The 14957-nt window shown below is 50.0% G+C and overlaps 1 protein-coding gene across 3 annotated transcripts in view; it reads left to right on the forward strand.

Moving 5' to 3' along the window:
* The first annotated feature begins 3440 nt into the window (after positions 1-3440).
* DENND11 (DENN domain containing 11) overlaps positions 3441-14957 on the forward strand; it is a 46634-nt gene continuing 35117 nt past the window's right edge. For 2 of the 3 annotated variants that reach the window (XM_038559376.1, XM_038559377.1), the window contains exon 1: positions 3441-3708. In XM_038559376.1, the coding sequence (XP_038415304.1) occupies positions 3441-3708 (268 nt within the window). Of the gene's footprint in view, positions 3709-10087; positions 10286-14957 lie in introns of those variants that run through there. The other variant, XM_038559378.1, reaches the window with a different exon arrangement.

The raw sequence follows: 14957 nt of genomic DNA on the forward strand, positions 1-14957 counted from the left end.
TTAAAAAAAAAAAAAAAAGGGCAGCCCAGGTGGCTCAGTGGTTTAGTGCCAGCCTTCGGCCCAGGTTGTGATCCTGGAGACCTGGGATCGAGTCCCGTGTCGGGTTCCCTGCATGGAGCCTGCTTCTCCCTCTGCCTGTGGCTCTGCCTCTCGCTCTCTCGCTCTGTGTCTCTCATGAATAAATAAATAAAATCTTTAAAAAAGTAAAAAATAAAAACACACTTAAACAAAAACACCAATACATTTTGACCCAGTATTGCCCCTTTGGCACTGTGGCATAAACCAACAACCCAAATAGCTGATTGTTCCTGCTGGTCACCCCTCCTTCTAGATTTCATTCCTTGCCTGATAGCTGCCCTCCTTGATGGGCTCTAGGCCTGATGAGAAGGGATGTCTGTCTTCTTCCTGGCTGCCCCAGCACTGTGTGCAGGGCATGACATATAATTGGTACTATTAATTCAGGGTGAAATTTTGCCAACACTTTATTTTTTTTTAATTTTTATTTATTTATGATAGTCACACAGGGAGAGAGAGAGAGAGGCAGAGACACAGGCAGAGGGAGAAGCAGGCTCCATGCACCAGGAGCCCGACGTGGGATTCGATCCTGGGTCTCCAGGATCACACCCTGGGCCAAAGGCAGGCGCCAAACCGCTGCGCCACCCAGGGATCCCTTGCCAACACTTTAGGCCCAGCAAAAAGAGGAAGGGCTTGATTGTCCAACAAGGAGAGAATGGTTAGGTAAATTTTCGAACATACATACAACAGGAACCATTAAAATGATGCAAATAAAAACTTCCTAATAGGATGGGAAAATGTTCATGGTCTGATGCTAAGAAAAAAAATAATAAAATTGATATATGGTATATTTCAACATAAACAGAGAAAACAATTATATCATTTAAGATATAGCATTATTTTTCCATGCCACCAAGAATTTTAAAATACCCCCAAGATGAGGAGTCCAGCATAACCCATATGCAGCTGCGGCAAATGTATCTCCCACAGGAAAGAGCCAGGCAGGGCAACTTGCTCATCTCCACTTTGTCATCAGCTAGAGGGAAGAAAAGCATCGCCCCCAAGAATTTGAACTATAAGCCAGTCTTTGCGATAGTCTGCATTTTGAATTGCCACTACCAAAGAACCTCAAGCAGAGAATTTCACTCAAAGTAATGTCAGGTTGGTGGTGCCTCCAGATGGCTGACAAAAGCAAACACAAATCTCCTCTGTGAGAACTCGACCTCAGCAGGGCTGGCAGCAATTATGAGTCTCGGTAGCAATGTTACCCAGTGAAAAGCTGCACCCCAGAATTGGTAAAGCAGGATAAGCAAAATCTTAACAGTGGCCAACTCAATGGTGAGATTATAGATCAAAATTACTTTTATATAATGTCTTTTATATACATGTTTATATATTATAAATATATTTATATAATGTAGATATGCTTTATATAATGTACTTTATATAATGTAGATATATTCACTATTTGGGAAGATAATTTTATTTTAAAACTTAGAAAAAAATAATAAAAGATAGATGGGGTTCTAGGGAACTCATTTTGAAATATAACATCTTAGGGACTTTGTTTTTTTTTTTTTTAAGATTTTAATTATTTATTCATGAGAGACACAGAGAGAGAGAGAGGCAGACACACGGGCAGAGGGAGAAGCAGGCTCCATGCAGGGAGCCCGATATGGGACTCGATCCCGGGACTCCAGGATCACACCCTGGGCAGAAGGCAGGTGCTAAACCGCTGAGCCACCCAGGGATCCCCATCTTAGGGTCTTTGAATGTGACTGCTCTGCACTTCCTCTTGCCCTTCACACTCCTTTCCCAGGAGAGCTGTTCTAATAGCTAATTTTAGTTTCTATCATTTTATGAAATTCAGTAGATAGAAGATAAATCTGATAGTCAGGTATAGAGCCAGTTTCAGGCCGTGAATGTGTGTTAAGAGGCCTGTCATCACCATCATTAACCTTTTTGAGCACCTGTTATGTGCAAGATACTAGGTTAAGCCTGCAGAAGGAGCCGGTGGTACAGACATGAGTCTCTATTCACCTGCCTAGTTGACGAATGTCCGTGTTGCACCTGTTACGCAAGGCTCCAGGAATCTGAAGATAGACATAGAGGCTGGTGAGCTAGAACATATACATAAATGGAGACTGGGAAAGGCTCTGGGTTTAAAGTTTGGACATTTTGGTCTTCTGTTTATCTAGCAGATTACAGATAGGGTGAATATATATAGGATGGAGACTATGAGTTTATTTCTCGGTACATACACAACTTGATAGTATTATACTGGGGGTTCAGGGTGGGGTTCACACAAAAGATCAGGGAAAAAGCTGGTCCCTCAGCGGAGAAAGAGAAAAGTCAGAACTGAAGCTGATGGCTTTCAAAATCGACTAAGGATTGTCTATGAACCCCCACTTTTATATTTAGAAATACTATTTTGAATGCCTCAACCCTTGAGTGCACCCGGAGACTAATCGGAGGAGGTGGGAATAATAGGAATAGCCGTTAAAATCGTAAGAAAGCACGATTCAAGGAAGAGAAACTTGTTCAGACACCAAATTTATCTCAGCAGTCTGCTCTCAGAAGGACCCAGTGGATTTATGATTTATGCAGCAGGTGTCGCCCAGGGGGTGTTGATAAAGATCCATACCCCATGTGCCCGAGACACAGTGGTGATACAGTTTAACCCCATCTTCCCAAGGGAGATGGTCCGGGACTGCCCAGGACTGCAGGTTTCAGGCCAAAATCCATGACAAAACAATAATCTGTTTATGCCGCATTTTGCCTAAAGGAGGGGGACTCCTTTCGTTATTTATATGTTTAGCGCGACCTCCCGGCTCCTCACCCCAAGGACAAGCAAGAGGCCATCCCCCAGGCTCTGTGGGGGCTTGGTCACCTAAACGGATGGGGGCCCCGGGCAGGGTCCGGGGGGGGCCACTGTACAGCGGGTTCAAGGGCGCAGCCGGAGACACGGCGCCCCGAGGCCCGACGCCAGGGCCCGCAGCTGCGGGGGGCCGGGCCCAGCGCGGAGCGCAGCGGGGCAGCGGGGCCGCCTCTGCGGCTGCCTTCCCGGCCCAGCGCCAGCCCCGGCCGCGCTTCCAGGATGATGGAACACATTTCTGCCCCGGTCCCCGCGCCCAGGGGGTTGCAAAAAATAATGACGGCGCTTGCCAATTCGGGCGGCCCAGCTCCCCGACGGGCCCGGGCGGGCGGACGGAGCCGGGGGCGGGGGCGGGGGCGGGGGCGGGGGCTCACACCTGCGCGCGCCCATGCACCGGGGCACGCGGCCCGGCGAGGCCCCGGGGGCGCGGGCGGCGGGCGGCGGGCGGCGGGCGGGGCAGGTGCGGCCTGGGCCGGGCGCGGCGAGGGGAGTGCCCGCAGCCCGCCCCTGCGCCCGCCCCCCGCCGCCCGCGGCTCCTCCTCGCCTCGCCATGGTGGAGCGGGGAGCCGCGGCGCCGCTGCTGCGCTGGGCCGAGGGCCCCGCCGTCTCCCCGCCGCGGGCCCCGGAGCTGCAGGCCGGAGGCCGGGGCTGCGGCGCGGGCGGGGGCGGCCGCGGGGCCGCGGGGCCGCGGGGGAGGCGGGGGCCCGGGGAGCCGGGCGCCTCCGAGGTGCTGCTGCAGCCCGGGCGCCTGGAGCCGGGCGACGTGGAGGAGGACCAGGTGGTGGCCGTGTTCGTGGTCACCTTCGATCCCCGCTCGGGTGAGGGCCGCTCCGGGAGGGGGCGGGGGGGAGGGCGCGCGCGGGAGAGGGTCGCCCCCGGGGCTTGGGGGGCGGCGGGGAGGGGCTCGCTGCGCGCGCACCTGCACCCCCAGCCCCGCCGCGGGGCCCCCGCGAGGACGCGGGGCTTTGTTCCCGGCGCCGCCCCCCCGCCCCCCCGCCCCCCCGCGCCCGGGTCCCCGCGGAGCCGCAGCCCGCGCGCCCTCCCGCAGCCTCGTTCGCACTTGGCCGGCGCCGGGGAATCCTGTTTGCAGCCCCGGGCGCGCGGGCTTTTGTTTTGTGGCTTGGCTGAGCGGCCCCCCACCCCCCCGGAGAGGAGGGACGCCCCCCAGGTGAACGCTGCAAGGGACGGCACCGAGCTCCGGGGTCCCGGGGCCCCGCCCCGCCCTAACCCGCGCGGTAACTTTGCGCGCGGCCAAGTTCGCTCCGACTCCGCCTCCGCCTCCGCCAGCGCCGTCCGGGGGGTCGTGCGGGGAGCCTCGGGGGGAGATGGAGCTCGAGACTGGTGGAGGAGCGGCGGCCGCAGGGAGACTCCTGATGGTGGCTTGGGAGGATTAAAGGGTCCCCGAAAATAGTCTTCAGCTTAGCCGCCCAGGGAGGAAGGGTCCGAGCGAGCGGCCAGAACTTCACGGCGGTTCAAAAGTGGGCGCCTGTGCGCTCGGGGCGGGCCTCGGGTGCTCGGGTGCTCGGGTGCTCGGGTGCTCGGGTGCTCGCTAGCGGCCTCCAGCCAGAGCGGGCTGCCTGGGCTGCCCTGGCAGTGAAGGCGCAGGCCTGGTCCTCCCGGGTCGGGGCTCCTAGGAAGCCCAGGTGTTTCCCTCTGAGCCGGACACCCCAGCCGAGCCCCGGAGTGTGGAGTGCCTGCCCGTCGGTGAAGGGAGAGACCCGCTTCCTCCTGGTCCTCCCTGGATGGGTTCTGGTGGACCCCAAGGGTTGCCACGCGGTGGGAGGAGAAAGGGTTGGACTCTCCAAGTGGCGGGCGGTCCAAGTGTCCAGGCCGGGTGACCTGGCCAGGGATGATAAAGCAGCGAGACGCGGAAGGAAACCAGTGCCAACAGGTGGAGGGACTCGGCCCTTCTGACTCCTGTGTGTCCCTCGGCCTTCAAACTCTTTCTTTGGCTGTGTGTCCAACCCAGTGTTGGAAGGTAATTTTACATCACAGTGCTCTCGCGTGTGTCACTGGCAGAAGTGTCACGAGCTAGTACTAACCCCGTCCACACGTGGTGTATACTGGTATTTTCTCTTTCTCTAACACGTTGGTTGACTCGCGCGGTTGGGACTCCCAGATGGAGTCTGTGGATCCAATTGGATACCGCTCTTTGGGCCAAACTGGTCAATCCTTATCGCTAGACAAAAGCAGAAACTTTGTAACTTAGGCCCTATACCCCATCACCTACAGGTAAAGAGATGCTGGCATGAGCCATTCTGGGAAAGGCTGAAGGACAGAAGAAACAGCAAGGGGACGTTAACAGGGTCTGGTTCTGCAGGGCTAGCTCGGACAGTAGAGGGTAGGGAGAGGGAGGGGGAAAGGAGATCCTACAGAACCCCAGATGGAGTTGATAAACCTGGAGAGCACGGCAGGCCTGGGATCCTTCTTCGCGTCAGTCCCAGCTGCGACCATCATTTGGCCAGGTGTGTGTGTGTGTGTGTGTGTGTGTAGACAGAACAGTTTTCAAATTAAGGTTAGTGTGGACAGAATGGGATTGTAAGTGATACCCAGACACCGGGCAGGTCTTTACTCTCAATGGTGTTTCATGTAATCGTGGTCCTCACTAACTGGAGCGTCGTTTCCACCCAGTTTTCTCCGTGAGCAAAACAGACCAAGGCTGAGTGAGTGATTTGGAAATACTAAGTAGCCAATGACACTTGACTCTAAGTCCCGTCTTTCTAGTGTACTGCGTTGCCTGAAACTCTGTCCCCCAACTTTTTATCATTACTGTACCCAGGGAGTGGAGAGGACCGGGAGGAGAATGTGTTTCACTTTGGTTGGTGGTTTTGGTTATAGGCGTTTGTTTTTTTTTTTTTAAAACTGTTCCCTGCCCATTAACTTACCTCTCTCTTGTCATCTATCACAGTCCAAGATGGCACTTTGTGTCATGTTAAAAAGAAAAAACCTCTGATAGTACCTCTAGAAAGTGATAATGCTATGGTCCATCTCCTAACGTGGAAGTTGGAATGAATGCTCCTGAGATTTTGGATCTTCCAAGGGTAGCAGAGCTCCTGTGGTGTCCCCTTGTGTGACAGGCGAGGAAGTCATCGTCTGGCGACGTGAGAGGCCGGTCCTCAGTTGCCCGGTGAGCTGGAGACCTCTGGGGACTGGGCCAGGTCTCCTGGTTTGAGTTCAGTATCCTCCTGACTCTGCTGTGGAGGCAGATCACGTGTAACTATTTAATCCAGCTTTGCCAAGAGGGGCCGGGTAGCTCAGCTGGTTAGAGCCTAGTGCCCGTGACCTTGTCCACCAAGACTTTGGCCCTTCCTTAGTCTCGGATACCACAAACAGTAGAGCGCAGACTGGCTTCTTTACAAAAATCAGAACATATCACAGATCTTCTCAGGTGGCAGATAGTCTAGACTTTTCTTTCTCTTGTTTACCTCTTTCTTCCTCTCCACTTTCCTGTTTCTTCCACCTGCATCATTTCCTCCCCTTCTTCCTCCTCCCCAGACCTACCGAGTCATTTACTGCCAGGCCCACAGCCGTTTCATTCAGCTTCCCACCCCATCTGAGGAACTGTGGGCACCTGTGCACACAGGAGGGCGAGAGAGATGTAGGAAAAGAGGGTCCCCAGCTGCGGTGCATCAGTGGGGCATGAGGAGTCTGTGTGGAGAGAGGGGATGTAAGAGGGTAGGGGCAGCCCGGGTGGCCCAGCCCGCCTTCAGCCCAGGGCATGATCCCGGAGACCGGGGATTGAGTCCCACGTCAGGCTCCCTGCATGGAGCCTGTTTCTCCCCTGCCTGTGTCTCTGGGTCTCTCACAAATAAATAAAATCTTAAAAAAAAAAAAAAAAAGGTAGAAGGGAGGAGTGGGTCCTTGTCAGGGTGTGTGTGGGCAGGTGTGCGCACAGGTAGACGCACCTCTGGCAGGAGAAGGCTCAGCGATTTGCAGACTGGTGTCTGGCAGGGAACGAGTCCTTTTCTGCTTCTGGAGACAAGTTTTCGGTTGGGCATCTATAGGAAGAATCGGAGAAGAGGGGAGAGGTGTGAAGAATGGGATTTGCTTTGGATTCACGGCCTGAAGAATATGCTGGTCAGATCCACAAATGACGTGCGGACTAGGGACTTGGGGTTCAAGTGGAGCAGAGGCTCTGTCCTCGTGCAGTGTCTCCCTGGAGCAGGGAGCCCCTAGAGTGGCGGTGCTGGCCATCTGGGCTACAAAGCTGCTATTGAAACCAGGCCCAGATGCTAACTCCGAAGGCCAGGTGGGAGAGGTTGGCAGCCAGAATCTTGTTTTTTCATTGTGTTCAGCCCATGAGTCAAGCCCCGATTTTTAATTTTTAATTTTGTTGAATTTTTAGTAAAATTTTCCTACTTTTTTCTGCCTGCTTGTGTGTGGGCCTGTGGCAGAGGAGGCTTTGGACCCGGTGTCTGACGCCAGTGAATCACTGGACTGTTTCTTTTATAAGAGATTCACTTTAAAATGCTGTGTCCACCCCCTCACCGAGTTATTTCGTGGGGACTTGGGGGGAATTCCTATCCATTGTGTGTTTGCCCTGGAGGGTTGAGGGGAGGAGGGCTGAGGTTTTTTTTTTTTTTTTTTTTTAAGATTTTGTTTATTTATTTATTAATGAGACACACAGAGAGAGGCAGAGACCTAGGCGGAGGGAGAAGCAGGCTCCCTGCAGGGAGCCCGATGCGGGACTCGATCCCAGGACCCCATGATCATGACCTGAGCTGAAGGCAGACGCTCAACCACTGAGCCACCCAGGCGTCCCAGAGCTGAGGTTTTGAAAGATAAGCTCTTTTCCTATTGTTCTTCCTATTGTTCTTGATGAGATGAATTACTGCCTCTTCCTCCCTCAACTAGCCACGGCCCAAATTGCCCCTGAACACCTGTTTCATTTCCTCTACATGCTCCTCAGTTTGTATCAGGTGAGTGTGTTTGAGATCACACTAACCTTAACCTCCGTGCAGTCTCCATAAAGTCCACACGACACCAGCATTTTCTTTTACGCGGTGGAGACGAGGCGGGCACAGCGGGATTCGGGCTGGGGGGAATGAGAATGGAAGATCTGGAACATCATTTTGAGATGCAAAGAGCAGTCCTAAGAATGGGCAGCTCCAAGGGCAAAGAGAGGGTGGCCTGTCGGTCAGCCAGGAGGTCCTCAGAATGATGGCCTGGGGGCCACATCCTCCCTCGGAAGGTCCCTTGGAAGGTCCCTCAGAGGGCGGGGGAAGCACGAGTGCGGTTAATTTCATTAATCCCACATGGGCAGAGTCTTCCCTGGGTGCTGGGGATTCACCTGCTTGCGGCTTCCAGGGAGAAGCCAGTTTGGGGCCACCTGCTGTGGGTTCCCTTCCTTCACCTCACTCAGCGAGTGAGGCAGAGGTGGGAGGCACCCCCACGGTTACGGGGTGGTTACGGGGTGCCCGCTGTGGGGGAGCTGGCCTCTGATCCTTCATCCCCCTCTCATCACTGTACCGGTGAGCACAGCGGATACCCTGCAGTCACCTGCACCGGCCCAGGGGCGAGCCAGGTCCCGGGGCCTGCCCTCCCTCTGCACACGGCTGCCCAGGGTGACATGACACAGGGCCCGGGAAATGGAAGGGTTCCTCCTCCTAGAATTAATGCGCTGGAATTCAGTCTTGGACTGGCCTGGGGCGGACTTGAGATCCCCAGGATGCATTGCTTCCTGCCTCAGGTGTCTTTATACCGATGCTTCCTTTGCTGTGCACATGCTCTCATCCCAGGTGGTTTATTTTTATTTTTTTTTTAAAGATTTTATTTATTTATTCATGAGACACAGAGAGAGAGAGAGGCAGAGACACAGGCAGAGGGAGGAGCAGACTCCATGCAGGGAGCCCGACGCGGGACTCGATCCCAGGTCTCCAGGGTCACGGCCTAGGCCGAAGGCAGATGCTCAACTGCTGAGCCACCCGGGCTGCCCTCATCCCCGGTGGTTTAAAAACTGTTCCAGAACCATTTACAACCAAGAGTCAGTAGAGGCTGTTTCCTTCTCTGGTGTTCGGAGTCTGAACCAAATAATCTTTTGAGGTTTCTCCCTCCTGTGGCATCTGGTGGCTCTCTAAGCAGATGAGGGAATGTGGTGCTGGGACTACAAGTGTTGCCGGATTCTTGCCTTCCTTCTGGAGACAGGATTCCTTCTTACTTCCCGACTGGAATTAGCAGATGTATATGCTGCTAGAAAGAAGCTGATGCCTGGTAAGAAAAAAAGAAAAAAAAAAAAAAAAGAATCAAGGAATCTGTTGGGGGAGAGCAAAGGGGTGCAAAGTTCCACTCTTGAGGTCAGAAGGAGCTGTAACAGGATTGTCCTGATGCGAAGCCCTCGAGGAGATTCTTTTTTTATTTAAATTCAACTTAATTAACATAGTATGTTATTAGTTTCAGAGGTAGAATTTAGTGATTCATCAGTGGCATGTGACACCCGCTGCTGATTCCATCACGTGCCCTCCTTCCTGCCCGTCACCCTGTCACCCCAGCTCCCCCACCCCCTCCAGCAACCCCCAGCTTGTTTCCCAGAGTTAGGAGCCTCTCACGGTTTGCCTCCCTCCCTGTTTTCATCTTCTTTTCCTTCCCTTCCCCTGTGTTCAAGAGGAAATTCTTGATTGGGAACCACCCAACGGGAATGGGGAGGAGGAGGAGGAAGGAAAGTCACGTATTTCCCCTTAGAGATTATTTTGGTTGGGATCCTTGTTCTGTCTACTTGGACTATTTCGAGATGAACTTTCTAAGAGGCAGCAGCGGTTAGCACTGGTGTCTGTTCTCCCGGAGAAGTGCTGGTTGCCGAGGCCACCTCACGGGGAAGCAGCAAAGGAGGCAGAGGCGGTCCTGGTTGTCGTTCACAGGATGGAGAGTGACTCACCTGGGGCCGGAGCTCCCCAAACACCAGCCCTGGGAGGCTCTGGCATGTATGCAGCTGCCAGGCTGACCTTCAGAACGGCAGGTGGCAGGTGCACACCGTCTGTCCATCCACAGCCAGGCTCAGCCTTGCCCTCTGGCTTCCCCTGGGTGGCTGAGCCACCGGCCCAGGGAGCTGGGAGCCCCCGTTCCTTTCAACAGGGACATGTTTGCCTTTGCAGGAGCCCAGCCCCTGGCACTTGCTGCCAAGTCATGTTCTGCCAATATTTATTGACCGGCTGGTTGGATGTCCCTAACGCAGATGGCCACCTGTGGCCCTTCCCTCTAAGTTGTCTTTGAAGCTGGAGGCGAGGTGGGGCCTTGAGGCGGGCCCACGGGTGGCCGGAGGCCGGAGGCAGGAGAGAGAGAGGGGGAGAGGCCCTTGTCCGTCCAAAATCAAAGGGTCAAGAAAATGACCACGTACATGATAAAAATAAAAAATGTGATCATGAATCAAGCCCTGGAACAGATGAAGACAAAAGTGGATGAGTGAGTTGTGTAAACTCCTTTCCATTCTGTCTCAAATTTTAACTTTTAGAGACTTGCTGATGAATCTCCTTTATGTTTTTTTCCTCTTTTCATTGTTTCTGGGTTTTATGTTTGTCTTTTAAAAAAAAAAAAGATTTTATTGATTTATTCATGAGAGAGAAGCAGAAACACAGGCAGAGGGAGAAGCAGGCTCCAAGCAGGGAGCCCGACTTGGGACTCGATCCCGAGTCTCCAGGATCAGGCCCTGGGCTGAAGGTGGCGCTGAGCCACCTGGGTTGCCCCCGCCGCTTTTTTTAATGTGGACTTAATTGAGTTGATCTTTTGATAATCTGCAACCTGGGTAATTTGTACTGCTAAAGTTTTAATAAACTTGAAATGAGAGAAACAAAAATCAAAAAAACAAAAAACCCTCTTTCTCTGGTTACCCCTCAGATGAGCCTTTTGTTGAATCCGTCGGGGCCCCAGCTTCCTGGCGCAGTTCCTACGGGGCAGTGAGGGTATTTGGGAGGCTAGAGGGCTTGCAGTGGGGAGACCGGGCCTGGGGTGGCTACATTCAGTGGGGGGTTTTTCTGGCATTTAATTACTCACCGCAATGATTTCATTTTTGCAGAATCGCTTTCCTCGAAGCCTCTACAAGTTTTATATGTAAACTGGTTTCTAATTTTTTTCATTTTTATTTTTTTTAAGATTTTATGTATTCATAGGAGACCCAGAGAGGCAGAGACACAGGCAGAGGGAGAAGCAGGCTCCTTGCGGGGAGCCCGATGTGGGATTCGATCCCGTGACCCCAGGATCACGACCTGAGCTGAAGGCTGATGCTCAACCACTGAGCAGCCCAGGCATTTCCAGTTTTTGTGAATAGTGTAATATTTCTGTTAAGCATGACCTTTAGCCAACGATGCCTCTTTATTACCCTATTTATTGCACACTGCCTCAATTACATTTTGCTTTTGCAGAGTCCTTTCTGCTTACCTTATGTTTTTCCACATCGCCTTTATTTACATTATGTTCCCCAATTTGTATGTTGACATTTTTTTAAGACCTCAGAAAAGTTAGAGGAATAGTATAGTGCAAACTTAGAGTCTGCCCCCATTTCTTGGACATTTTGCCATATTTGCTTTATCTTTAGCCGTATCCTTAACCTGCATTCCTAAAAATCACTGGGCTGTGAAAGACTTGGAGTAAAAAGTCACAAGGTGTATGGAGAAGATGGGGTCAGGGCATAGCACTCAGAAACTGTCAGTGACTTGTTTAAGCAAAGATGGGAACCGAATATACGAATGGTAGGATGATTATACATACGGTAATGAATTAAGAGAGACATAAATACTCAAAGTGTGGCATTTCACCTTAAGAAAGAGCTGACTTTGCATAGGAAGGTGGATGTCAGAAGTGTGGAGCTTGTGATTTATGGTGAAGTGGAAGGAGGGCTATGTGACATTGGATGGACAGTGGTGGCCCTAGAAGTGACAGGCACAGCTTTCTTTTAAAGATTTTATTTATTTATTCATGAGAGACACAGAGCGAGAGAGAGGCAGAGACACAGGCAAAGGGAGAAGCAGGCCCCATGCAGGGAGCCCGACGTGGGACTCCATCCTGGGCCTCCAGGATCACACCCCAGGCCAAAGGTGGCGCCAAACCGCTGGGCCAGCTTCTAACCCAGTGAACGAAGGTAACGCACGGGTGTTTGAGTTATAGCGGGGACTGCATTCTGTGCATTTCTGTGTGGCTCATTCCTGCTCGGGTGCAGTTTTCAGCATTCAAGTTGCTACCCTTGTGACCAAAATTGTCTATCAGCAAACAGGAAATCCCCTACGATCAGATTGTTCCTTAATCGTATCAAATGCTTTGGAACAAAATCAGCCCACATTCTAGCCGAACTGACTATCGACTGGTGTGCGGCTCTTTTTCTGCCGAACTATTGGACAATAAGTTCCAGACATCATATCATTACATTTCTGAATACCTCATTTTAAATCTAAGAATAAGGGGATCCCTCGGTAGCTCAGCGGTTTGGCGCCTGCCTTTGGTCCAGGGCGTGATCCTGGAGCCCTGGGATCGAGTCCCGCCCCGCATGGGGCTCCCTGCATGGAGCCTGCTTGTCCCTCTGCCTGTGTCTCTGCCTCTCCCTCTCTCTCTCTCTCTCTATGTCTATCATAAAAAAAAAATAAAATAAAATAAAATTAAGAATAAGGCCATTTTCCTACATAACCACCATATCATTATTCAATCCTAGGGTAACTAACCAAGGTCAATTCATCCATTGGTTTATTTATTCTTAATTAATAAATTTAGCTTTTTTTTTTAGACCGGTTTCAGGTTTACAGAAAAACTGAGCAGAAAGCCCAGAGCGTTCCCATCTACCACCTTCCCACCCAGTTTCCCTGTAGTATTAACATCTAGCATTCGCGTGGCTTATTTGTTACAACTGATGAACCGATACTGATAAATTGGCTGAAGCCCATGGTCTGCATCAGGGTTTACTCTCTGTGTTGTACCTTCTGTGGGTTTGAAAAATGCACAGTGTTATGTGTCCACAGTAATGGTATCCTACAGAAACAGTTTTACTGCCCCGAAAATTCACGGTGCTCTACTTATTCATCCGTCCTTAGCCACTGATCTATTTGCTATCTAATTTGTTTTCCAGAGTGTCACAGAACTGGAATTACACAGAATGTAGCCTTTTCAGACGGGTTTCTTTCACTTAGCAGTATGTGTTTAAGTTTCCTTCATGTTTTTGTGGCTTGATAGCTCATTTCTGAGTAGGATTTTATTGTCTGGATGTTGCACAGTCTGTTTTTCCATTTACCTGTTGAAGGATACCTTGGTTGCTTCCAGTTTGGGGACAATTACAAATAAAGCTGCTATAAACATTCATGTGCAGGCTTTTGTGTGGACGTGAGCTTTCGCTCATTGGATAAATATGAAGGAGCAGGAGTGCCTGATTGTGTGGTAAGAATATGTTTAGTTGAGATCCCTGGGTGGCTCAGTGGTTGAGCATCTGCCTTTGGCCTAGGGCGTGATCCTGGAGACCCGGGATCGAGTCCCACATCGGGCTCCCTGCGTGGAGCCTGCTTCTTCCCTCTGCCTGTATCTTTGCCTCTCTCTCCCTCTCTCTGTGTCTCTCATGAATAAATAAATAAAATCTTACAAAACTAAACATATTCTTTTTTTTTTTTTTTTTTAAGAACCTGCCAAACTGTCCTCCAAAGTGGTGATACCATTTTGTATTCCCACCAGCAGTGAATGAGATTTCCCATGGCTACACATCCTTGTTAGCATTTGGTGTTTTCCGTGTTTTGGATTTTGACTATTCTCATAGGTGTGTAGTAGAATCTTGTTGTTTTGATTTGGAATTCCCTGATGATATGACATTTTGAGCATGTTTTTCAAATGCTCATTTGCCATCTGGATAGCTTCTTTGGTGTGATGACTATTCCAATCTTTTGTCCATTTTTAATTTTTATTTATTTTTAAAGATTTTGTTACTCGTGAGACACAGAGTGAGGCAGAGACATAGAGGGAGAAGCATGCTCCTGTGGGGAGCCTAATGTGGGACTCAATCCTGGGACACCGGGATCACGACCTGAGGCTAAGGCAGACGCTCAACCACTGAGCCACCCAGGCATTGCTATGTTTATTTTTATATATATGTATTTCATATATATAAATATGTATATATGTATTCATGTATTTTTTTTGTTTTTCTTAAATATAATCTCTACCCCCAATATGGGATTTGAACTCACAACCCAGAGATCAGGAGTCACATGCTCTACCAACTGAACCAGCCAGGTGCCCCTATGTGTGTGTGTGTGTGTGTATATATATGTGTGTATATATTAAGATTTGGTTTTTGTCCATTTTTTAAATTGGGTGTTTATATTAATGTTGTGTCTTAGAAGTTCTTTATATATTTGTGTGTATTTTGGATTTAAGCCTTTATCACATACCTTTTTACAAATATTTTCTTTGAGTCTATGGCTTGTCTTTGTTCTCTTAATAATGTCTTCCACAGATCAGAAGTTTTTAATTTTAATGAAGTGCAATGTATGAGTTTTTTTCTTCATGGATTGTGCTCCTGATGTTGTATCTAAAAACTCATTGCTGAGGGTCACCTAGATTTTCTCCTATGTTACCTTCCAGAAGTTTTATAATTTTGTATTTGGTAATTAGGTATACTATTCATATTGAATTACTTTTTGTGAAAGATGTAAGGCTGTGTCTAGATTCATTTTTTTTTTCTTTTTTTTTGCCTGTGGACATCCATTGTTGAAAAGATTATCCTTTCTCCATTGTATTGCCTTTGCTCCTTTGGCAAAGATCAGCTGACTGTATTTGCATGGGTCTATTTCTGGGCTCTGTATTCTGTTGATCTGTTTGTCTAATTTTGTCTAATCACTGTCTTGATTACTGTGGTTTTTATAGTTAAGTCTTGGAATTGGGTAGTCTCACTTCAACTTTTTTTCAGTTTGTGTTGACTCTTTGGGGCCTTTGCCTTTCCATATAGACTTTAGAATTAATTTTTCTATATCCACAAATAACTTGGGATTTTGATTGAGATTGCACTGGATCTACAGCATAAAGAAATGTGAAGTTCCCCATGCTCAGATTGTTCTCTAATGTTTCAGTCGTGTTGACACTAATTCAGCAAGCATTCCATCAGAACTGA

Source organism: Canis lupus, chromosome 16 (assembly GCF_011100685.1).
Source record: "Canis lupus familiaris isolate Mischka breed German Shepherd chromosome 16, alternate assembly UU_Cfam_GSD_1.0, whole genome shotgun sequence".
Classification (NCBI taxonomy): domain Eukaryota; kingdom Metazoa; phylum Chordata; class Mammalia; order Carnivora; family Canidae; genus Canis; species Canis lupus.